Genomic DNA, 24,213 nt, shown 5'->3' with positions numbered 1-24,213 from the left:
GTTTTGGGCAAACCTACACTAGTAGCATCGTGCTGCTGTCTTCCTGTCCAGCCAAGTCTCCGTCCAGCCTGCGCTTGGATGTGTGCTTCAGCCATGGCGTCTCCCACAGCCCCAAGGGAAGCCTCCCGCCCAGGCCCTCCCCGCTCAGTGGGCTCTGTCTCTGTGTTCCATACCCGGCAAGTAGCACCCCCCACCCCAGCCCCTGCCCCCGTCACCCGAGCCAACCCTTGCACTGCCACCTGGGCTCCACATCCTCCACTGAGCAATGTCATCGCAGCCTTCTCTGCACAGCCCCACCTGGCCACCCTCTCCAGCCCTGGCGTGTCCCAGAAAGAGCCCCACAGTTCCCCGGGAGGTAGGGTCCGGGCGTGGCTCAGCAGGGCAAGGCCCTGGGGCACTCACTGCTTTGGGTGAGAGCTCTGCCGCCCTGGGTGCAGCCAGGGGCTCCCACTGCCTGGTGGCCGGACCCACCCGCTGCTCTGAGGCCCATCCCACTCTGGCCCTTTGGCCCCTGATGCAGCCTCAACTTCCCCAGCAAGCGGTTCCCCGGCTTTTCAGACCCGTCATCGCCCCCACTGACCCCCACTCTCTTTGTAGGTTAACAAGATGTGGTGAGACCAGGCCTTGGAGCCAGGAAGGTCTGCTTTCAAATCCCATCTCATCACTGGACCTCCCGGAGCCTCAGGCTCCTCCTTGTAAAATGAGGACCCTCAAGCCAAGGGCCCTTTCCCCCCACCGTTGCCTAAGGACAGAGCATCAGCCAAAGTCCTCTCCTTGCTGGTGGGGCTCAGCTAAGGATGCGCAGAGAGGCCCCGCCCTGCGGCTGCTCACAGCCCAGCTGCTCAGGGCATTTGGAGCCAGCAGCTCAGCTCCCACAGGGCAGCCCAGCCCCGGCAGCCTCTTTCCCAGGGTCCCAGACGTGCTGTGGGCCCAGGGTTGGGGCCTGGGGCTGAGCTCCTGGACCCAAGCTTGCCGTCTGGGCCGCCAGCCAGCCTCCCTGCCGGCAGCAGGGTGGGACCACGTGGCCCCGTGTGCTCTGCCCATGGGTCCCTTGCCACCTTGCCTGTGATTGCACACAGCAAGCTGGGGAGTAGCTGAGCGATTGCTTCATGGAAAAAGGGCAAATAAGCAGCCCTGCCCAGCCTCCTGGCACCGCCGCCCAGACTCTGGCAGGAACGTGCCTCCACTCTTGGAGCCCCTTCCAGCTCTGAACAGTTCAGGCGAGTGCGGGCGAGGCTCGTATCAAAGTGCACCCTTTCCTTGGAAAGGATCCCGCTCCTCCACCACTGGGGATGTGAGCTGGAACTGGCCGGACACACTCTGTTTTCCGCTCCGAGGATTACGTCATGCCGGCTCCTAAAAGCAGCCTGGCGCGCAGACATCGCCCGGAACTTGCGGAAAAGCTGGTGTTTTCCTGGAAGAGGACAGCAAACAGACGGCGTTCCAGGTGGCATTTCCACGAGGTCGCCCAAGTCCTAGAAGTCTAGAGTCCCAGAAGGTGAAGGGTGATCCTCCCCGAAGGTCCTGGCCCCGGCAGTCAGTGTTGGGCGTTCATCTGACTGTCTCCCCACAGGGGGCACCTAGGGCACAAGGGGAACAATCCCTGTCCTCCCCACCGCCAGACACCCGCCCCCTGCCCTGCCCCCGGCGAAACCACACCTGAGACTTCTGATCACTTCAGAACTCACAGGATGTCCTCCCCTGGCCTTCAGGTCATTACTGTGCCCTGGTCTGTGTAACTGACGTATTATGACTAATTAAAGTCTGTGTTTTACTCCTGTTGTCAACTGAAGCAAAAAGCTCAGCCTGAAAGCTGAGAGCTGTGTTTTACTGGGGGACGTCCTAAGGACTCGAGCCGGGGAGGCGGCCTCTCAGATTGCTCCAAGAGACTATTCTGGAAAGGTCGGGGAGGAGCCAGGATATACATGAGTTTCGGCAACAAAGACCAGGTAGTTGGATCATGAAAAGATGATTGTTAATTAAAAATAAAAACATATCTCAAGTTAAGGAATCTAGTACAAAGGTCTGGGCTCACTGAAATTATTCTTTGAGATGCCCCTGAGCTGTCCGGGGCCAGTGTCCTGTGCTTTCCCGTCCTGAGTCCCCTCGGGGGCACCGCTGGGGTGGCTGCAGAGGCCGGGCTACCTGCCTGTCTCTGTCCTGAGTCCCCTCCGCTCGCTGTCCAGGGTTGGGCTCGCGGCTGATGACCTGAGGGCCGCAGCATCCTTTGTCTACTCATACGGCTGCAGTATCTTTCATCCACAATGTCTTCTTCGTTTTCACCTGGAGTCCCCTTTCTGTCCCAGGAGGTGGCCCAGACACACATTCCGCTCCGCCTCGGGGCTCCCTTGGACCCCGGCTGTGGCGGTTTCTCAGTCCTGCTGTGACTCTGGTGACTTGACGAGGGGAGGGTGTGGGACGGTGTCCCGTGGCAGGCCCCCCCTGCTGGGCCTTGGCCGGCGTCTCTCATGGCGGGACTGGGTTGTGTGTCTTTAGCAGGAGGACCGCGGAGGAAGGGCCCTTCTGGTCACTCCCACAGGGTGCGGGCTCTCAGTGCGACTTGTCGCTGCTGGTGTGGACTTGACCCCTTGGCCGAGGGGGCGTCACCCAGGGGTCTCCACTGCCAATGCCTCTCCTCCGTTCATGCCGGGCTCTTGGGGGGGAGCCACCCGCACGGCCCGCACGGCCCGCACGGCCCGCACTCCGAGGGCTGCACTCCCGCCTGCTGAGGGCACAGCACCCCATGGCATCCCTGGAATTTTTCTGTGTGGCAGATTTGTCTCTTCTCCCTCGGTGACTTACTCACTCAATCATGTATTTATGTTAACACGGACCCGTGGGAATCTGATTCTTGAAGAGAACCCCCACCGTGTCCTGGCAGCTCCCAGGGCTGCAGCTTGGCCGGGGGCGGGGGTGTCCCCAGTTGGCTCTGCGTCCTCTCAATGTCCCCTCATCCCTATGGCTTTGGTGGATGTTTTGAAATCAAAATAATTCAGGTGACAAAATGAGACGTGGAGCTCTCCTGAGAGGCAGCCATTTTTAACCATGAAAAAAATTTTTTTGAGGGGGTGATTAGGTTTACTTCTTTATTTGCTTTTCTAACGGAGGCACTGGGGATTGAACCTAGGACCTCGTGCATGCCAAGCACGCGCTCTACCCCGGAGAAAGACTCCCCCCACCGCCATGGGAAATACCTGTTTCTGGTTCTGTACATTCCAGACAGCGCCTCGCGGGGCCTGCTCTCCCAGCTGAGGAAGCAGCGTCAGCAGTCCCGCGCCCTCCTCTCCCGGCTCCCTCGTCTTCCACCCTCGTCAGGGTGCCTGACGGGGAGGCCTGCCCGGCCCGCCTCCTCCCCGCTCCCCCGGTGCCAGGGCGAGGAGGACTTCTGTTAACATCCTCAGCACAGTGGTCCCCAGCTGGGGCGCAGCTGGGGACACGGGAAGACTTCTCCAGGAGGGGAGAGGCAGGGTTGTCGGAAGGAAGTCGGTTTCTCCCTAAGACTGACCTGCCAGGGGAGGGTTCTCTCACGCCCCTCCCACCACGTCCTCCCCCCACCCTTCCCCACAGGATGCCGCGGGGCTTTGCTCTGGGCTCTGCAGACCTCCGGAAGCTTGCCCAGGCACCATTTGGAATGTGGTGGGTTTTGCTGAGAATGAGAATGTTTTGGGAACTGATAAATCCTTCCTTAAATCAGGCAAATTCTAATCCTTCACGTTTCAGCAAACTTGAAGAGACACCTAGTCAACTGTCAGCTGGTTTGGCATTCTAACGTTTTGGTGAAAGATCACCATGTGATTTTTGGCTTGTAACTCCCGGCTTCAGAGAACTGAGCCGCAAGGGCTCCTAACAGCCACACAGGCCCACGGTGCTGCCTGTTCTCACCTGTTTACTCCTGTGACCAAGGCTCCCCAGGATCTACAGCTGCAGGAAGGAAAGCTATGAACTGAATGAGGTTGTGCCTTGTCTCACTCTCAATGGCTACTTACCAACACTTGAGATCTGTAGTTTTGCTGAGTTGGGAAATGCTGATCGTCAGAACGGCAAGCCCATCAGAAAGAAAAGTTTCAGGAGCCTTGGGTCTGAGGAGATGCTGTCATCACATTTAAACGTGCACCCACGTCCTCTGACAGACAAAAGTGATAGGATGGTCAACAGAAGACTTACAAAACCAAAAAGATGTGACGTTATGGTGTATTTATAAGGAGAACGTGAGATTGAAATACAGGTTCGAGAAGAAAAATGAAGATACAAAATTTCCTGTTAAAGAAGGGTAACTATTAATGCGCATTTTAATTGGACGATGAGTGTATCAAATTGCTTTGGTGCTTAGTCACACTGTGTGCATTTCAAAGTGTTACGAAGTTTGACTGAAAAGATAATACAGTTTGCCAGAAATAAAATCCTTTACAACTGTTTGCATTGATGATGCAAAACTTAGATGTCTGCTTGACATGTGGAAGGAAGAGTTTTTCAAAATGTGTTCAGGGAACAGGAACGAAAAAGATTCATGTTTATTGCTTTAGAACCTGGACTGCTTTTTCAGGGCGTGGAAGCTGAGAGTGGGGCAGGGCAGTGGAGCAGACCTGCAAGTCGCCCAGGTTTCTTTCCCATTTCCCACTTCTGTTTTCCTTGGACCCCCAACCCTGACTTGGGACTCCTTGGAATTCCCCTGGGCAGACTGCACCCCCACCCCCGGAACCTTCACAAAGGCAGGTTCCTTTATAGTGATGGTGTCAAAAGGTTAGGCCTCAGGTCTCCCCCTTGAGTGGGGTCTTCTGAGTAATGGAACCTGGTGGGAGTCGTAGGGGTTCCACATGGGAAGGGAAAACAGGTGCAGTCAAGAACATTTCTACAGCAGCAACGTGGATGGCCCTGGAGGTTGTCATTCTAAGTGCAGTGCAGTGAGCCAGAAAGAGAAAGAAAATACCATATGATGTCACTCATATGTACAATCTAAAAAAACACAAATGAACTTATTTACAAGACATAAACAGACTCACAGACATAGAAAACAAACTTATGGTTACCAGGGGGGAAAGGGGGTGGGAAGGAATAAATTGGGAGTTCAAGATTTGCAGATATTAAGTAATGTATATATAATAGATAAACAAGAAGTTTACACTGCATGGCACAGGGAACTATAGTCAATATCTAGCAGCAACTTATGGTTAAAAAGAATATGAAAATGAGTATGTATATGTTCATGTATGATGAAGCACTGTGCCGTGCACCAAAAACTGACACAGCACTGTAAACTGACTAAACTTCAATAAAAATATATTTGTAAAAGGAAAGAAAAGCTTAGCTATATAGACTTTCATTTCAGTTTTTTATTCTATGAAATATGTTCTGCTTTATGTTTGGACCTAGACTTTTCTTTGTGAATTACTTGAAATAAAAGGTGTTTCTAATACATCCAAAAAAAAAAAAAAGAAACATTTCCATGTGAACACTTTCAGGTTATTGCCTACAGAGACTTCAGAGGACTTACAACATTTATTCGTTTTGGTGAGCTTAGCAAGTTGCAGGATGGTCAATACACAAAATCCCATTATATTTCCACAAATTACTAATAAGCAATCAAGTGATATTTAATGATAGTAATTGTAATGACATTAAAATACAATTATTTAGGGATATATCTGACAAAAGATGTACAAGCCCTGCACCCTAACAACTACAAGACACTGCTGAGAAAGATCAAAGAACACTGAGATGATGGATAGACACACGGCGTTCATGGACCGAAGACTCCACACCGACAGCTTCTTCAGGGAAGGCAGCTGTCCCAGTAAGGGGGCCTGGGAGGTGTGGGGTGGGAATATTCCCTGGGAGGCTTTGCAATTTGTGTCTCCCAACTAGAACACTGCTGGGACTGGGATGGTGTCGGATGAATGCCTGTTGAAAAAGTAAGAATGAGGACTGACGATCAAACGGAAAGAAAGGCCAGCACTTCTGCATCCAGAGAGAAAGCTAAGATGAATGCCCTCCTTGAGAGCATCCTTATCCGGAAAGGAAGCAAGGACCCCGAATGAGAACAGCAGTGGCTCTTAGGGCGTGCTGAAGTGGGAGCCCCTGTCACTGCCGTTTGGTGGAGACCCAAAGTCAGGCAGAGGAGTGGGGGACTTCCTAGTGGAAGGGGGCTCAGGTGTGCCCCGTGGAGGCCGGGCCAGGAGGATGGAGGCGGCAACTGGAAGGGCAGCGCCCTTGTGACGGGCTGCTCAGGGGACCGGTCAGGGGACGCAGACATTGGTTATGTTTGGCTTTCTCTGGGTGGTCCTGAGTTGGAGGCAGGGACAGAAATCGGGGCAGCTGTCTGTTATTGATCAGGTCTTGGCCATTTGGGGCCAAATGTTACAAGGCTGTTGAGAGACTTTCTGGACACTGGTCTGACTCCCGCAAGCCTGCCTTCCAGCAGGCGGGTCCTGCAGGTGAGGGGTGGCCCGCCTGGTGGCCGCCGGATGCTGGTCACGTCCCCGGCGGCCTGGCCCTGGCCTGACTGCCCACAGCCTCACTGTGTTCAAGGCAGAGCAGTCAGTCCTCAGGCAGCATCACAGAGACAAAGAGTCACCCGCCAGGCCCGCCTTCCGCCCGCGCACTTTCTGGGCTGTGCCCGCACATCGCGAGCTCACCTGCACGTCTCCCCCGCCCCGCCCCGGCTCTCGCCCCGCCCCGCCCCAGGCTCTCGCCCCGCCCCCGCCTGCGCACGCCCCACCCCCTCCTCACGTCCCTCCCCGCGCACGCGCGCTCCGCTTGGCAGGCATCTCCTCCACCAGTCCCCCGCCTTGCGCACGCGTCGCACGCGCCGCACGCGTCCCGCGCCCTCGCAGGCCCCGCCCCGCGGCCAATGGGCGGCGCCGCCGCTTATCCGCCGCTTATCCGCCGTGCGTCGGCCGCCGGCGTCAGTCAGTGCGGGCCGCGGGCTGACGGCTGCAGCTGCTGGCCCGGCGCTCGCGCTCCTTGTCTCCTGCGGCTTCGGGTCCCGATCGCCTCGGAGCCCCCGCCGACCCCGACCGCCGCCCCGGCCCCACCTCGACACCATGTCCCGCAGCGAGACCCCCGGGCTGCAGGAGGAGAGCCTGCACGGTGAGCGGGGGAGGGGGCGGTGCGCGGGACCCCGGAGGCCGCGGGGCGGGGCGGGGGCGCGGCGGCTGCAGCCACCTCGCGGGGCGGTCGGCGGGTCGGCTGCGGGACCCCGACCCGAGCCCGTGCGGGGTCTGGTCTGAGCGGTGCAGCCCGGTGCGGGTCCCGGCGGGCAGACGCTGGAGCGCGGGCCGGGTTCGCGGGCTGGAGCTAAGGCGCCCGCACCGTGTTCGGGTGACTGTCGGGAGGACCGGGGGTTCGGGGCGCGACTCCGTGTCTGTGCCGGGTAACGTCTTTGAACGTTCACGGTCTCTTGTCCGGGAGCCTCGTCCCAGAGCCGCGCTCTGGGTTGACTTGCGGCTGGAATCCCAGGACCCCGCGGCCACCGCCGTCCGTGTGCGGACCCCCGGCCCCTCGTGGAAGCCGGGGCCCTGCGGGCGGCCTGGAGCCCCGCCGCGGGGCCGCCTCCCGGGACCTCTCCTCCGGCCCGGCGGCGCCGACCTTTGTCTTCCCCGAAGCGAGAGCTCAGCGGGCAACAGGAGCTCGTAAATAAGTTTTGGAGAGGACCCGTGAAGCCTTCGGGAGTGAATTTTTAAGTTTCATAAATATAAAAAAAAACCCTAATGTCTGAATTTTAGCTTCTAATTTTTCTTATTTCTTAAAACAAGATTTTCCTAGGCAAAAAAATTTTTAAAATCCTGTAATTCTCTTTAGGTCTCGACATTGACGACGCTTTGAAATAGGAGGATTGAGTGTTCCGTCTTTTCTAACAGGGGCTGTTTTGTGAACGGCTGACGGTCACTCCTGTTACCCGACTGCTTAGTGTTTTATCTGGTGGCTCAGGTCTGCGTCTGGGCGAGCGCTGAGCGACCTGCACCTCCGTTCCTTGATTGACAAGCCAGACTGCTGAGTCACTGGCAATGCGGAATGCCAGCTCATGAGTTAAAAGATTTGTTTTTCTGTTTTGTTTACTCTATAAAAAGACAGTTACACGCTGAGTTGTCAAGGCTTGGGCCCCTTCTCTCCTGGGTACGTGCTGCGGGGCACCAATCGGGCCCCGGCCCGGGTGGGCGGAGTCGCCCGAGTCACGTGGGCCTCGGGCTGCCCCAGAAACGTGAGTCCGGCCGATTGGTGGCTGAGGTGGCCCTTGTGCTCCCCTCTTGTTTGATTTGATTACCCCTTGTTTACCTCCGGGGAACCGGGGACCAGAACCCTGGGAGCTGAGCTCCGCTGCGCGGTCCTCAGAGCAAGAGTTTTCTGGCGTCCACGGCTGTTGTTTGCTCCGCCCCACCTCCCTTGTCCCTTCTAGTTAACGCTGTTGACTTCCTTCCCTCAGATAAACAGCCCGGGCGAGTGTGCGGGGGGAGATGGTTCTGTGCCACTTTGTCAGCATCATGGGGCGGGTGGGAGGCTGCCTTCCAGGGGAAGCCCTCCCCGCACTTCTGAGGGACAGGGCGGTGCGCCTCCGCCCGTGACCCTGAGGCAGCCCCGCCTGCGCTTACGCCGCGTGCAGCGGTCAGATGGCGGTTGTCACAGACAGCCCACCGTGGCCCAAGGTGCATGAGGAGGAAGATAGCTGGCAGGTCTTGTATCCTGCAGCTTGAGAAGGGGTTTCGGACAGCTAGATCCCAGCCAGCCCCTAAGCGTCACAGCTGGTCAGTGAGGCTCAGGGCTGAGGGGAAAATAAGGCAGGCAGGCAGCAGCAGTTAAGGAGAAATTGGGGCTTCTGGTGAGAGCTGGTGGGCTCCTTGGAGCCTGAGTGACGGGTGCATCAGACAGGTGGCAGAGGGTTACCAAGCTCCTGTCAGGCTCCAGGAACCTGAATGCTACCGGATTGACTTTCTGTTCAAAATCCCTTGTCAGTCACACTTCCTGTCCCACCTGACTTGAGAAGCTTTTAAACTCTCCCCCTCTCCCAGGGAGGAAGCCCTGTGGCTTGGGTGGGAGTCCCTCCAGGCTTTCCGGAGATGTCCTGTGACTAATCCGTTGTGCTGTAGGTCGTTGGTTGGTCCCTCCACTAGCAGGGTCCAACCCTGGTTGCCAGCAGCACCTTAGAGCTTTTCCAAATGAATGCCCCAGGGTCCCACCGCAGCATTCCCAGTCTGGATTTTCAGACCGGTGAGTGAGACTGGTGGAGACCAGGGGCAGGCACCACAGGTGACATGGCCAGGGCTGAGGCCTACTACCCCAGACAGGGTGGGGCTTTGTCAGCTGAGGCTGGAGAGAGCAGTATTTGCCCTGGGACAGAGAGGGCCGTGGGGCTGGGGCTGGTCCCTGGAGTCTCACAGTGGAGGTGGGGACTTAGAAAAGCTGGGGAGCACAGGGTTAACCCACAAGAAATGGGTTAACTCAAGTCTAAAGCTTGTCAGTTTTCCTGTAAAACGACAACATTGGTGGCCCAGGCTTTCCACCCGTCTGCCTTACTCCCGGGCCCTGTGTCTTGTTAGCGTAAATTACAGGGCGGTGTGGGCAGGGACCTGCATCAGGGTGAGGCTGGCCTGGGTCGGCAACTCACCACCTGGTTTTGTTTTCTGAGGCCTAATTATACCAGTTATTTGGGTTATTTGCGATCCTGGGGAGGTGCTGTAAGGGTGTGAGGCGGCCTGACCCCCGTCCTTCCTGCTCAGAAGGTGAGGGTCTTCAGTGCAGGGGGAAGCAGATCAACAGCCCCCCTGGGCTTCATTTTCCAGGAAGCTGCCTCCCTGACCAGCTGCTGTAGGTTAATAATAAAACCTGTCCTTTAGTAAATCATTCTTGGAATACAGCTTTTGGACTCAGCTTCTGCCGTGATAACCAGAATGGGGTTTCCCTTAAGGATGCTTGGGACTTTCTGTGAGGTGATTCTGAAGCTCGTGTGTTTGTCTTCCTAGACTCCTCACTTGGCCCTTGTGGTAAACTAAACGTACACGCTGGAACGTAATGTTACATGTCCACTATGTCCAGATAAACACAACATATCGATTTAACCTTTGTCCCTGGCTCCTGACCCAGAGCTCAGCTCTAAAACCCTTGGAATGTCCTGAGTGAAGGGGGCAGCTTGTTACTCATTAAGAGCCCCTTGTGTAAGAAGCCCCCTTGGAAAACACTCGAGTCTGTGCTAAGGAGGTGGCTCGGGCTGGGAGCGGGAAAGACAGAGGAGACAGTTAGGAGGGTGGGCAGTCTGTACCCACTCCCCTCACCCACCCCCTGGAGGGGGAGGAGGCTGGAGATGGGTTTGAACGCGGTTGCTGAACCCACCGAAGCCCTGGGGGAGGGCACGGTGCCCGTCCCCACGGCGTGCCCGTGAGCTCTTGCAGCGGGCTGTTGCTGAGTTGAGTTCTTTCTGAGAGTGGGTGCGTGTAAGCAGCCTATCTCCTGTGAGTTGTTCCAGTGAACTGCTGACGCGAGCCGGGGCTGTTGGGGCCTCTGATTTCCTAGGCTGCGGGCAGAGGCGAGAGTAGCCTGGACTGGTGTTTGAGTTCATCTGATCAGGGCCAGTCTCCTGGGATCTGACACTAGCCCCAGGTAGCGTCAAAACTGAATGGCTGGACAGCCAGTTGGTGTTGGAAAATCGGTGACTGGTGTCGCCCCACCTCCCCTGGCCCCCATTTCATGTCAGAAGTGGTGTCAGGAAAGATACTGGCCTTCAGACGCCACGTGTGTCAGACCCGTACGTGAAAGTGACCTGGGCTGCCGGGCCAGAGCCTAGGAGGACGGAGCCGGGCCCAGAGCAGGGCCTGCGGTTCTGTCCGTGCCGCGGGGCCGGAGCTGGCTGGTTGAGTGTCACCTGGCCCCACCTGGGAAGGAAGGCGGGCTAGTGAAGGACTTGCACACTTGAGCCTCTTTTGCGGCGGTGCTCCAGGGCTCGCCTGGCCTGCGTCCCCGCTGGAGCGGCCCCAGCCTTGGTGCAGCTGGGGAAGACGAGCGTCCCAGGAACGGAGTCCACTGACAGGCAGAGGCTGAGCGGCCTGGGCTTTGTCCACTGAGTCCTGGGCTCCAAGACAGACCCTGCCTTCCTTGTGTGGGCCCGGCCAACATGAACTTGAGGCTGGAAAGTGCATTCATTTGAAAACGTGTGATCATTCTGTGAGCAGCAGCCGAGTGCAGCCTGGCGACGGGTAAGCCCCAGCTCGCGTCTCACTCCCGGACCTTTGCTTTGCTGCTCTCCCTGCCGCTCGGGCTGGTTCTGCTGCAGGCGGCTGCCCCGTGCCAGCGGGCACAGCTCCTCCAGCCGACACGGCCCGGAGCCGCGGGGAGCTGCGGTGGGGCCCGTGCCGCCCTGCGGCCAACCTGACCGCAGCAGCAGGAGGGGGCCACCCGCCTCGGGCCTGCGTTTCTAGTCGGCTGCGTGTGGTCTGCCTCTGGGCCCCTCGTCTGCGGCTGCCCTCCAGGTTCCACCCCCGTGATCTTTTACCAGACAGGTGCACTGGAGAGGTGTGGACCTCTGACACAAAGTAGCAAAACTGTCCTGGGCCCAGAGAGAGACCTGTGCTTGTGGCCAGCTCGATGTCCGCCAGGATAGGGCAGAGTGGGGAGCAGAGGCAGCCTTGCCAAAGAGCGATGCCTAGCAGGGGGTGACCTGCCCTGGTTCAGATCACACGTGCAGATTAAATAAATTCAGTTCACTAAACCTGCGTCTGAATGAGTGAAACAGTACAGCAGGGTGTCCTCATGGTGTCTGGTAAGGAAGAGCTGGAGAATTTGAATTAAAATCAAGACCTTCTGGGTTCCCAGAAAACACCGAGTGGAAAGGCAGTCCCCAGTGAAGTTACCTGCAACATACTCAGATGAAGAAAGGCTTGTGTCTTGAATGTTGGGCTCTGTGGAGAAGATGGACTGCTCAACAGAAAAGGAGCAGATTCAGAAAGGAAGCTCTCCAGATGGCCAGGAAGCGTGTGGAAAAACGTTCAGCCTCATCAGTAATGAGAAACGCGGAGTAAACTGTGTAAGCTGCCACCACACCCCACAGGCGGGCTAAATTTAAAGGCTGAAACCAAGCGGGAGGCAACAGAAACTCCCTGGTCCTGCCGCGTCGGAAAGCAGTGATGTTTTAATGACACTGGAAGTACACCTGGGACTTCTTCACCCGGGAACCCCACTCCTAGGGGTGTGCTCAGAAGTGAGAGCACACGGACACCATGAGATGCTGCAGGTGTTTATACAGTCACAGCAGCCTGATCGGAGTGGTATCACACACCTGAGTGGTAGAACCCGGCAGAGCCACCCAGTGGAGTCTGTACAGCGGCAGCAGGATGCACTGGTGTCAGGCCACAAGGATGGTGGCCCCTCCAGTCCAACCCCCCAGGAGTTGCTCCTGGGCGCCCGCCTGGCCTCCACTGCCCCCACGCCTGTGGGTGCTCTGCCCCAGCCTTACAGAGCCTTCTATCTTCAGCACTTCAGGACCTCTGTTAGGGTTCACACCTGTCCCTCTGTCCCTCCAGTGCCTCTGTCTGGTAAAAGATCACAGTGGAGGAACCTGCCAACATCCTTCTCATCTTCCAGCTCTTTTGGGGGGACCTATCAGCCCCCAAAACAGACAAAAGGCAAAAGCAGCAGCCCCCCCCCCCCCCGCTGGCAGGTGCCCAGCGCTGCCCCAGCTCTGGCCCTACACTGCCGCGCACTCTGCCGGGCACCCGCCCTCAGGTGTCCCCTGGATGGGGGGCCCCGCCGTCACTCCTGCTCCCAGAGCCCCGGGCGGAGAGCCCGCCCAGGCAGCTGTTGTTGACTTGGTGAGTTTGTCGGGTCCAAGTGGTGGGGCTGGCAAGAGACAAAGCTCGGCCTAAAATGCTGGCTTGTAGGGTTCTGGGCGCTGGCTGTGTTTGGGGAAGCGGATGCCTGTGGAGCTGAGACCGTTGTCGGGAGTTACGATGTCTGTGCGGAGTCTGTCTGTCTCGGAGATGAAACTGCCAGTTTTCAGCTCGAGGAGGAGAGCTGAGGTCTGGGGTTACTTGCGGTGAAGCCTCGGTCAGGGGAACACCTGAGGGATGGTTTGCTCTGGTTAATCGCACTTAGTCAGAAGTCACCTTTGTTGTGTTCTGAGTACATTCATCTGGCTCCTGATGTAAATACGTACAGAGAGGGAGTCTTAATTGAATTCTGTGGGGCCTCAGGGTCAGGATGTGATGCTGGAATGTGGAAACAGGTTGATAAGAGAGTTGAAACCTTTCTTTCATTTTTAAATCCCTTTGCCGAGGCCCTTTTTCTTGTCAAAGTTGAGTGCAGGGCACCCTGGCCACTCGGCCTCCTGACCGAGCATCTTGCCGGAATCTAGGAGCCGCAGGCTCCCGCAGGCTCGCCCTGGTCCACGTCCGGGCGAGGCTCCCGGGCAGCAGGCACCACAGGTGGGCCTGAAGGCTGCTAGGGCATGATCCCCGGAGATGGCTCTTGTGAGGACCAGACTCCAGCGAGGGTAGGAAGCTGCAGCTCTGTGCTGTTTTTGTCGCCATCAGGCTCCTGGGTGGAATTACACTTCGGTGGGAACGGGAACGGGAGCAGCGTTCCAGACTCTGTTTCTATTTATAACGGCGACATGGAAAAAATACTGCTGGACGCGCAGCATGAGTCTGGACGGAGCAGCTCCAAGAGCTCTCACTGTGACAGGTGGGTGTGGACTACGCGGGCTGACGGCCACACACGGGGGGGCGGTCAGCCCCTGCTGGAAATGCCTGCCTGCCAACCTCAGGTCGGGCCACGGTCCCAAGTGGGTTACCAGCCCCCCTTACACAGCGGGCCCTTTGCCCTCTGGTGGGAGGAACTGCCCTGGCCCGCCCGCTTCTGCCTTGTCTCAGCTGAGAGACGGGGCTGCTGGGGCGGCAGTGCGGCCCAGCCCTGGCAGAAGGGGAGAGCTCGTCTCACCGCAGAGACGCTCCCTGCCAGGGTGGTGGGTGGCTTCTCATGATGGAGAGAAGGTTAACATGTTCTTTTTCTGTTCTTACTCATTCCCAAGTCCACCTCGCTCACAGACTCCACAAGATATTAACAGAGCCTCTGAAACAGACACGCACAGTCTTGGAGAAAAAAACAGCTCTCAGGTAAGATGTGCGGGTGTCACGTTTGTGATCTGTTTGTACGAAGTTTTCAGTGTGATCGAGTCCAAGTGTGGAGATTGCTACCTTTTTGTAGAGTAGGGGGTGGGGCACCCCCAGCACTGAGGGGACTCCGAGGTGGCACCAGCTCGGGTTGGTTTAGGACATGTAGCCGGGCCTCCTGCCTCCCGCCCCCCAGGGACACAGGGAGGGCAGGCTGGAGCAGGGGTGGGGGGAAGCTGGGAGCGGGGCGGCGGGCCTGTCAGTGGGCAGTGCACGGGAGAGCCTGACGTGACCTGGAGGCTTGGTGCTCAGGCTTTCCCAGGGAGCGCTTCCAGAACCCCAGGGGCCCCCGACGGGAAGGCCCCGGAGTGGCTGGCCTGCACCCAGATGTCCAGGGTCCACGTCCAGCTTTCGTGCACCCAGCGTTAGGCTGGTTTTGGTCCACGGTCTAGAGTATTTCCAACATTTCAAACAGGTTTTCCCTCGATTTTAGAGAAGAGTTAGATGACCAGGTACAGAACCTTTAGAAGGCAGAGCGGGAGACCACCACCCATGATCCAGTGTTCAAGTTCTCCAGTTCCTGTAGTGAGTGTGTAACAGGTTTAATCACAGGCTGACATAAGGTTTTGGTTCTTTTCCCCTTCAAACTGCTGGCGATGCAGTCTTCTGTTTACTTAGCCACATCCCGTTTTGGGCCCCATTTTACATGGTTCTGCCTGGCACTGTGGCTGGCATCTCTGGACATCTGTGTTGTAATTACTCGGCGCTGCTTCCTGGGGGCAGTGACCGCAGCTCCTGGGACTCCCAGAGTCCGAGTGGGGACTCTCTCCCTGGGGGTGTGCGTGGAGTAGAGGCAGGAAGCTGGGGAGCTGAGCCCCCTCCCCACCTGGCCAGCTCCGAGCTCAGCTTGCTGCCCGGGCGGGAAGGCACTTTCTGGTGTGGATGCCACAGGGTAACCTGCTCTCACCATTCACTGCGCCGCAGTCTGAGGAGGATTACATGGAGAGGAGGAGAGAAGTCGAAAGCATCCTGAAGAAGAACTCAGACTGGATTTGGGACTGGTCAAGTCGGCCAGAAAACATCCCCCCCAAGTGAGTTTGTTCCTCTGGGGCGGGGCCTCCAGGGCGTGGACCCCCCACTGACAAACGTCTCTCCGCCCGCAGGGAGTTCCTCTTCAAGCACCCGAAGCGCTCGGCCACACTCAGCATGAGGAACACGAGCGTCATGAAGAAAGGGGGCATCTTCTCTGCCGAGTTTCTTAAAGTCTTTCTTCCGTCTCTCCTGCTGTCCCACCTGCTGGCCATCGGGTTGGGGTGAGTGACCCCCGGCCGGCCGGCGCACCTGGGGCCCAGCTGGGTCTCGGAGACACACCCCGGGGCCTGGACGCCGTCTGCTGGCGGAGACTGGTTTTCCGTCTCTTGACCCGGGGGCCTGTCTGGCTGCTGCGCCTGGACGCTTGTGTGCAGGTGTGGGTGGGAACCACACCTTTCGGCTGCAGGAGGCTGGTCCCAGGCACTTGCCGCAGCTCCTTGGCTGAGCTCACTCAGCAGCAGGAGAAACCGTGCGGAACACACAGGTGCAGCTGGGGGCCGGCGCCCGGGGGGAGGCTGCGCCCCTGGTCCCGCTCTGGGTGGGCTTCTGTGGTGCAGCCCATCCACTGGGCGGGCAGCGAGATCGTCAGGACGGGTTTCCGACTTAGGCTGGTGCCACTGGTTGGGGCTGGCGTCCCCGCACGGTCACCTCCCCAGGCTCCGTGAACGTGGCACAGGAGACATCTGCTCAGTCTAGGGGCAGAAGGAGGCGTGTGGGTCTCAGATGACGCCCCATCCTGAAGCCTGGCCCCTCGCCCGCTGGGTCCCGTCTCCCTCTCGGGGCACGGCCCGCCGAGTCGGTTCTGCTCAGCCCTTGCAGAGTCAGACTCTGCTGGCCTCACCCCGGGAGGTGGAGGTGCTGACTTCTGGAGCTTTCTGCAGAGCTGGCAGTCGGGTGTCGTGGGCTTGCCTGGTTTATAGCCCTTCATTTCAGCGTGGATTTCTGCAGCCAGCTCCCACCCAGTCTCTGCCCTTCCTGCCTCACCCCCGTCAGGATAAAGTCCACTGTCCTGCGTTCCTCTGAGGAACCCCCCTGCCGTCTCCTGCTCGCCCACCCTGAGGGACGCCCGAGCCCCATGTGGGCTCCTGGGGGGCAGCAGGGCAGGGGCTTCACCATTCAGCTGTGGTCTTTGTGAGGCTGGTGCTGATAAACCCGCCCCGGGGTGACTTTCTCGGGCAGCGTGATCAGTTGAGGGAGCAGCACAGGGAGCAGAGGCTTCGCAGCTTGGTTAGCGGCTCCTCAGTGCTGGCGTCCGGCACTCCTTGCACCCCAGTTAGCGCACAGCTGGGATTTCCTAAATTATGTTACTAAATACACACTGATGAGGGCCTGCATATGGATTCATCACAAAAGTTTTGACAGGTACGAATCAGTCCCCTTCCTGCCATCAACAAGCGAGACCCAGGCTGCTGCCCCGTCCCGGCTGTGCACACGCGCCCGAGCCGCCAGACCGCAGTAACGCCCTGCCCTTTTCTGTTAAGGATCTACATCGGAAGGCGCCTGACAACGTCCACCAGCACCTTCTGAGGAAGAGCTGGGCGCGGGATCCAGCTGCTTCGTGTGGTGGGGGTCAGACGCTGGAGTTCGCAGCATAGCTTCCAGAAGCCGCTGTCTTTGTCACTGGGTGGCTGCACCACTGTGTCATTTCTTCTGCAAATGCTGCGTTGCTTGTTCAGTCAGTAAAGACACTAAGTCCCTGCTCGCCCATAGTCACAGTTAGGGATCAAGTACTACGCATGTCAGTGATTACTGTCTGCTGTCACCGTCTGGTGGGAACCTTTCTTGGGGTGTTCCAAGTACCTACGTGTAGGCAGTTTAACATACCCAGTCACAGCGTATGTAGTGTTTTAACAAATTATCTGCAACCTTAATCGAGTCAGACGCTATCTGGAAGGAACGCCGCTGCCAGGAAGGTTCATCCCGAGTAACGCTGCGGCCTCACTCGCTCCCGCAGACAACCCTCACGTGGACGCCCCTCAGCTCTGGCTGTGCTGGTGGCTCTTTGCCAGAGACGCGCGGAGCGCAGGCTGCACACGCGCCTGCCCGGGCAGCGCCCCGGCGGCGGGGCCCTGCAGCACGGGGCCCTCAGCTGAGAATGTTACCTAACTGCCCGGACGGCCAGCGCCCCTTCCCCTCGTCTCTGGATTGCTGAGTTCAGTCTTCAGGTTTGTGGTCGGTTTTTGTGTGCTCATGGAATCGGCTTCATTCTAAGCTGCTCTGTGTCTACTTTGAAAGGCTGGAAATGGAAAAAAATAAATATTTGCCAAATACTTGGTTACTGTACTTACATGTGTTTTAAAACCAAACATCATATAAGCTTTTTGGTTACACCAGGCGCATCCCCATTGCATGGTTTGTAAAGGCTGCCCCTTTGATATGCTGTATAAATGCTACTGTGTGTGTGTGCCACTTTTCCACACTGAATTCAGTTGTGTTAAAATAAACGTAACGTTCTAATTTTTAAAATCTTGGTTTCTATTTAAACAATTCCTTTGGAAGTATAGGCACTTGTGTTTGGAGGCAGCTGACTTAAGGCATCCAGATCCTTGATGTAACTTAACCCACGAGAAGGAAGCTGGAGCCCCCGACGCAGGCCGCCAGGGTCCGTCTGCGTCACAGCAGGTGTGCGTGCCGCCTGCTGTCACGGGCCCCACTGCACCTGGCACCTCCCAGCAAGGTCAGGTGTCCTCAGTGAGACCCCCTCGGAGAGCCAGCGAGTCCCCCACTGCTCGGCGACTGCGGCCGAGACAGAGGCCATGGCCTGAGTCTCTGGCCTTCATTAGAACGTGTCTTGGAGGCCATTCTGCACTGAGGTGACAGTGTTCTGTCAGGGTCACGGACAGTGACGTACAGGTCCTTCCTCACGTTTGGGAAATTCTCAGCTGTTTCTTCTGTCAATCTGCCCCCTTCTCTCCTGGAAAACCAATTATTCTGAATTCTGAGTATTTATCCAAAGAACGAAAACACAAATTTGAAAACGTACACGCACCCCAGTGTTCACAGCAGCACTGTTTACAGTAGCCAGGCTACGGAAGCAGCCTAAGGTCCACGGGTGAGCGAGCGGACCAAGACGTGTGCGTGCAGCACGGCGTTACTCAGCCGTGAGGAACACCGGTCTTGCCCATTTCAGATAAGGTGGGGGGGCCTCGCGGGTGTTACGCTGCGAAGTCAGTCAGAGACAAACACAGTATGACGTCACTTATACGTGGGATCTGAAGACACAGACCCAACCAAGCTCACAGAGAACAGACCGGCAGTCGTCTAGGGCAGGTGAGGAGGTGAAAAGGCACAGACTCCGGTCATGGAACGCGCGAGTCCCGGGATGGAGCGCACGGTGTGGTGGCGAGAGGGGGTGATGCTGCACTGCGTGTTCCAAAGCTGCTAAGAGAGATCTTAAAAGTTCTCATCACAAGAGGAAGCAACTCGTCGTGTGTGGTGGTGGATGCTAACTAGACTTGCTGTGATCGCCTCGGGACAGACGCCGAGTCACGCTGCCCACCCTACACTCACAGTGACGTTGGCCATACTGCACGTTTCAGAACTTTGTAGTAAGAGCTGCAGAGCTACACTACATTCAGATACTTAGACGTGGGAAAACAGATTTTCCCCTGAGAGCTGCTACTTGGAAAAATTAATGTTTCCCATCCGTTATGGAACATACATCTTTAAAAGATACCCCTCTAGCCTCTATGGAGGACAGTATGGAGGTTCCTCTGATCCAGCATCCCACTCCTGGACATGCATCTGGAGGAAGGCTCACAGCAGCACTATGCACAGCGGCCAAGGCATGGAAGCAGCCCAAAGGGCCGTCAACAGAGGACTGGACAAAGAGGATGTGGTGTGTTCATACAATGGAGGAGTACTAAGTCATAAAGAGAATAAAGTATCGCCATTTGCAGCAACATAGATGGACCTGGAGATTGTCATATTGAGTGAAGTCAGAGAGACAAATACATGGTATCATTTATATGCAGAATCTAAAAAAAAATGACGCAAAGTATTTACAAACCAAAAACAGACTCGGACATGGAAAACAAACTACAACTACGGTTACTGAAGTGGAAAGGGTGGGGACGGATAAATTAGGGGTTGGGGATTAACAGACACTCCAAGTTAGACACACTAAGTTACTATATATAAAATAGATAAACAAGGACCTACTATGCAGCAAAGGGAACTGTGTTCAATTTCTTGTAATAACATAATGGAAAAGAATCTGAAAAAAACCCCACGTGTATGTATAACTGAGTCACTCTGCTGTACACCTGCCTGAAGCTAACATTGTAAATTAACTACACTTAAGTAAAAATCTAAAGATACCCCAAGATTTACAATGATAATTTACTACTGAAAATCAGCTCTGGGGCAAACAAGGAAACTGTCTCAGGACACAGAATACACCCCAAAGAAACACGGTGCAGTCTGATGAGGGCCTGCCGTCCCAAGGCCTGCACCCAGCTCTGGGTGTGCAGGCCAGGTGGGGCCTGGGACCCTGCAGACACAGTCCCCACCCCAGGGTCTGGTCGGGGAGCAGAGCCTGTGAGGTCAGAGACGTCTGGAGGGTGTTCAGGGTTCAGCCTCAGATGGTGAGATCTAAAAACTGAAAATCATAACCTATCAGACCCCACCTCCGACCGCCCAGTGGAAGAAGAGAGCCGAACAAGTCACCTCGACTCGCTCACTCACCGGACAGACTGGACTCGGAGGAATCAGTTTCCCTAGTCCAGTGTCTTCAGACAGCGGGGCTGGGGGTGAAGACCGCTCTTAGGACAGAAGGGCCTGGGGGCGCGGGGAGGGCAGGGTGGAACCCAAGGCCAGGGCCGCAGAGGCGGAGTCCGCCCATGTGACTCTGGCCCTGCCCCGGGCTCAGGAAGGGCGCGTGACCGGGCCCCAGGTCTCAGCGCGAAGGGAGGAACAACTGAACCCCACCAGGTCTCCAGCCCCTCCTTTCCTGCAACACCCACTGTGCCGTGGTTTCTGAGGTCAAGGTTGAGCTCCAAGCAGCCTCCACGTCCTGTGTGTCACCGGGTCTCCACCAAGGGGTGAGGGGCGGGTGAGTGGCAGGGCGCCTCCCTGTGAGCATCCCGGCTGGTCTGGGGGACCCCTGGCCAGTGCCTGTGCGGCAAACGCCCCGCAGGAGAGGGCTGTCACCGGCTGTCATCCACACCAGTCTGACCCCATCGGTCCCTGTGAGAGCCCTTGGTGGGTGGGTGGGCAGGCAGGGGTCTCCAAGCTGGTCTCCCCTCCCCCTACACGGACAAGCCCTTGGGGCGAGGTGCTCAGCCCCCTCCAGCAGCTCCCCTGGAGCCAGTCCCCAGCAGGAGGGACCCTGGGAAGTACGGTTCAGGGGGCCAGGCCTTTGCAGGGAGGGAGGGCAGGCGGCCCCATCCTCTGGGCTGCCTCTCACACCCGCTCTTGTGAAAGCTCCCACCCGCCTCCTGGGCCCTCCAGGCACAGCACCTGGTGGGAGGGGCAGTCTGTGACGGGAGCAGCCGTCCCTGCTCAGCTCAACACCCCCGTCCAACCCAGGGCAGAGCCCCACCTCACACCCAGCAGGCCCTGCTGTCCCTCCCTGCGATGCCCAGGCTGCCGGCCTGGGGGCCAGGGGCTGGTTCAGAGAAGTCCAAGTGCTGACTCTGACGTCCTCCTCAACCCTGCAAGCAGAACTTGCAGACAGTTCCTCCTAAGACAGCCCCGTAGCAGCACAGAGCCCGCCCTCTGCTCCGCCTGGCTGGGACTTGGAACACGCTAGGCTGACCCGGGGACAGCCCTGGGGACGGCTCCTGGCTCCGTAGCTCTCCTGAGAAGGCAGGCAGGACCCTGCTGTTAAATGCCCGGGACCTGTGGCCAGTTTAAAATAAGACTCTGAGCTCTGTCTGGTAATGGCTTATGAAACTTCAATTTTTCTTTTAAAAAGTGCACATCCAAATCCACACACGAATGAAGCTTATTCACGTGACCCAGGTCATCGGCCCAGAGAGCACAGCAGCTTCCAGTCAAACAGGAGCACAGGATTCTGAGCAACAAAAATTCACAGAATGATCCTTCAGGAACAGATGACAGTCCTCTAACTTTAAAATGGGAGGAAAAGGGTAAAGTTTTAAAGGGACAAGAACAACGAGATTTTTTTCATAAAGAAGATAAACATTAAGTCTGAGAACCACAGGACGTGCACCTCGTCAGGGGAGGAAAAGGCTTGAACGGAACCCTTAGTGCCTCCTGGGAAAGGACGGGGCAGATCCCGGGATGCTTTTCAAAGCACTGATTCTCCAAAGCAGCTCTGAGGAGGTCAGCCCAGCACTGTGGGGGGGGGGGGCCCACTGGGAGACCCCGGCCCTCCGGGAGGCTGCTCTTCTGCTCGGTAGGAAGCACGCCCTGAAGCAACGATGAAGAAAGCTGTCCAAGACACACAGCACACACCCAGCAAAACATCTGAAATTACTAAACTTTTTGGTCAAAACGGCTGAACCAGTATATGCAGACCCATTTCACTAGGACCCGGGCTGATGCTGAAGCAACTGCTCTGCGGCTCAGGTGTCACTCGTGTCGCAGACGACACAGTAGAAGAATTACATTGAAATTAAAATAAATGTACTTCTTGATTCTCAATTTCCAACTCAGCGTGAACTGAAGTGGCATCCTGCCAACGTCAGTCAGGGCAGACGATGAGACGTGCTGTCGCACGTGTGTGTCACCAGTGACCAAAGCGTGCCTTCACGTCAAGAGCAGCCCGCGAGCCTGCGCGGCCCGTCCCCGGAGGGGCCCACGACGGCAAGCTCCGGTCAGCTACCTAGTGTCGCCACCTCTGTCTTTTTCTGTCCTGGGAACTCCTGACTTCTGACATCAAAGATCCCACTTTCAAATTACGCCACCAAGGTACTGGTGGCATCACATAAAAACTTAATTTTGCTGGCTTGAAATACAATATGAAATTCAATATGCATATAATTTTAGTAGTTTTAAAAAAGTGTATTATCCTCCCACCCCAAGGACTTTTAAAAAAGGTTTAAAAAGCACGTGTTTTCAATCGCAGTGAATTTGAGGCAAACCATAAACCACATTATTTCCCAGCAGCGATTCTGGTCCTAACCCCTGCAGTTTCCTTTCTCAGAGGTGGTGCAGTTAAGGCTTGTCCGAGACCTGACCTGGTGTGTCAGAGGGACCATCTCTATGGAAACAGAACAGAGGGGCAGACGTTTGGGGACGCGGACGTTCAGAGCTTGAAGTACTGCACGTCCCACTGCTCTTGTTAGTGAAGGACGGGAGATCTCCGAAGTGTGACTGCATGATTTCATTATATGCAATTAAATCAAATAAAAAGACAATACTTATTTTGGAATTTTAAAACTTTTTATAGTGTGTTGTTGTATGAAGTGGCTGCAGCAGACAGTGCGACGGCAGACACAGCGTGTGGGGTGGGCCCGCCTGGACCACGAGTCAGAGGGGAGAGAGCTGAGGAGAGACCGCAGTTGACAACCTTTCCCTCGGATGTTAAGTTCTGGTCTATGAACTGGAGGGAAAGGTCGGACTTAAATACATAAGTAACATCAGTTTTGAGGTACAGCCCTTCCCAACAAAGCCCCATCAGTTTTGTCCACCAGCCCGCAGGGCTCCTGGCCGGAGCAGCGACACCCGGGCTGGCCCTGCCGAGGCAGAGCGCACAGCCCGCGGCCTCTCCGCCCTCAGCTGGCCTTGTCCTGGAATACGTACAGGTTACTGGTGGCGGCCACAGCGACATTCTCCGCCGGGTGCCAGGCTGTGTGCAGGACCTTCCTCATGAAGTCCAGGCTGTGCACACTGACCTCGTCCTTCTTCCGCTTTCCGCGGGGACACACTGAGAGGTTTCAAGCTGGCCCGAGGCTTGCTGTTCTCTCTGGAGGCTTCCAGCGGAACGCCCCTCTGCGTGTTCCTCTCGGACATCCTGAAGCAGCTGTTGCAGGAGCCGGTCACGACGGCGCTGCGCGGGACAAGCAGGCACGCCTCAGCCGCCAGGCCCGCGGCCTGCCCACTCCAGCTCTGCACACCACACCGCCCGTTGGTTTAGAAATAAATGAAAAACCACAACGGTCAGGAGAGACAGGCAGTGAGAATTTCCTAGTGAATTTCGTATATAATCATGTCCATAAAAATAAACACCACAGAATAAAAAAGCAGAAGAGTAACGGATCTATACTTTTCATTACCATTAGTGTGTTTTCAAAGAAGGTAAAAGCCTGGACGCGGTCACCTGTCTGGTCGAGGCCAGCGGTCTATTTACCTCCTGCCCTCCGTCCGGGACCCCAAGTCGGGCGCCACGCACTGTGTTCAACAGACACCAGTGAGACCTGCCGCCACCTTCACTCTGAGTTGACCACAGCTTTTAAAATTTATTTTAATTTATAAAAGTTTCTTCACATGAAGTAACAGGTGTATACAAAGTTAGGGAAGGCCTTAAACCCTGGGACGAGTGTGGAGAAACGGGGCCGTTCCGCGGTGGAGTCTGGCCGCAGCCCCACGCGACGCCCCAGGACAGGATGCAAAGCACAGCCACCCGACGGCAAGCGCTGCTGGGTCTGAGCCGCGGCTTCGCAGCCAGCCTGGTTTTGTCTTGGCGGCCACCAGGCAGGGAAGTCGGCGCCCCTCCTGCACGGCCGCCCGCCCCGGCCCAGGGGCACCCGGCCGTCGGGCCTCGTCAAAGCTGACCTTCGGGCAGGCACCCCGAGAGGCCTGGGGCTCCGTGCACGGTGCAGGGCTGATCCCGGCTGTGTGCAGATCCTTCAGGGTCTGACCAATCTCATCTACAACTTCATGCCAGGAAAAAAGATAACTCAGAAAAGAAAAATGACTCGCGGTGCTCCGGGCGTCACGGTCTCAACCTGGAGCACCCGCACCTCAGGGGTGTGGATGGGAACTGTGCGGGGGACCCCGTGAGGCCCGCTGCCGGGTCTGGACGGCTGCCTGCCACCAGCGCGCATCCCAGCCAGCTTCCGTGTGGAACACAAGGCCCATCGAAGGACAAGGAAGAAACGTGCTGACCCGCAGCTCACCTCTG

General features: G+C 56.8%; 1 protein-coding gene and 1 non-coding gene across 9 annotated transcripts in view; one reads left to right on the top strand and one right to left on the bottom strand.

The window, feature by feature from the left end:
• The first annotated feature begins 6,878 nt into the window (after positions 1-6,878).
• BNIP3 (BCL2 interacting protein 3) lies at positions 6,879-17,648 on the top strand. 3 transcript variants are annotated; one of them, XM_072972134.1, is made up of 6 exons: positions 6,879-7,086; positions 13,512-13,662; positions 14,009-14,093; positions 15,042-15,181; positions 15,254-15,403; positions 16,664-17,648. In XM_072972134.1, the coding sequence occupies exons 1-6, from the start codon at positions 7,041-7,043 to the stop codon at positions 16,707-16,709; spliced, it is 618 nt and encodes a 205-aa protein (XP_072828235.1). In that variant the 5' UTR covers positions 6,879-7,040; the 3' UTR covers positions 16,710-17,648. The 3 variants fall into 3 exon arrangements, with proteins under 3 accessions (XP_072828235.1, XP_072828236.1, XP_072828237.1); XM_072972135.1 differs by having other exon boundaries at positions 6,883-7,086; positions 15,075-15,181; XM_072972136.1 differs by lacking the exon at positions 6,879-7,086 and adding an exon at positions 8,538-8,738.
• Positions 17,649-22,519: 4,871 nt separating this feature from the next.
• LOC102542137 (uncharacterized) overlaps positions 22,520-24,213 on the bottom strand; it is a 29,424-nt gene continuing 27,730 nt past the window's right edge. For 3 of the 6 annotated variants that reach the window (XR_012077709.1, XR_012077710.1, XR_012077707.1), the window contains one exon: positions 22,520-23,198. This is a non-coding gene — a transcript (uncharacterized protein). The remainder of the gene's footprint in view (positions 23,199-24,213) is intronic. The other 3 variants (XR_012077712.1, XR_012077713.1, XR_012077711.1) reach the window with 1 other exon arrangement.

This window comes from Vicugna pacos, chromosome 11 (assembly GCF_048564905.1).
Source record: "Vicugna pacos chromosome 11, VicPac4, whole genome shotgun sequence".
In the NCBI taxonomy this organism is placed as follows: Eukaryota; Metazoa; Chordata; class Mammalia; order Artiodactyla; family Camelidae; genus Vicugna; species Vicugna pacos.
The sequence above is the reverse complement of the archived record's forward strand: the minus strand, read 5'-3'. Positions and strand labels throughout refer to the sequence as shown.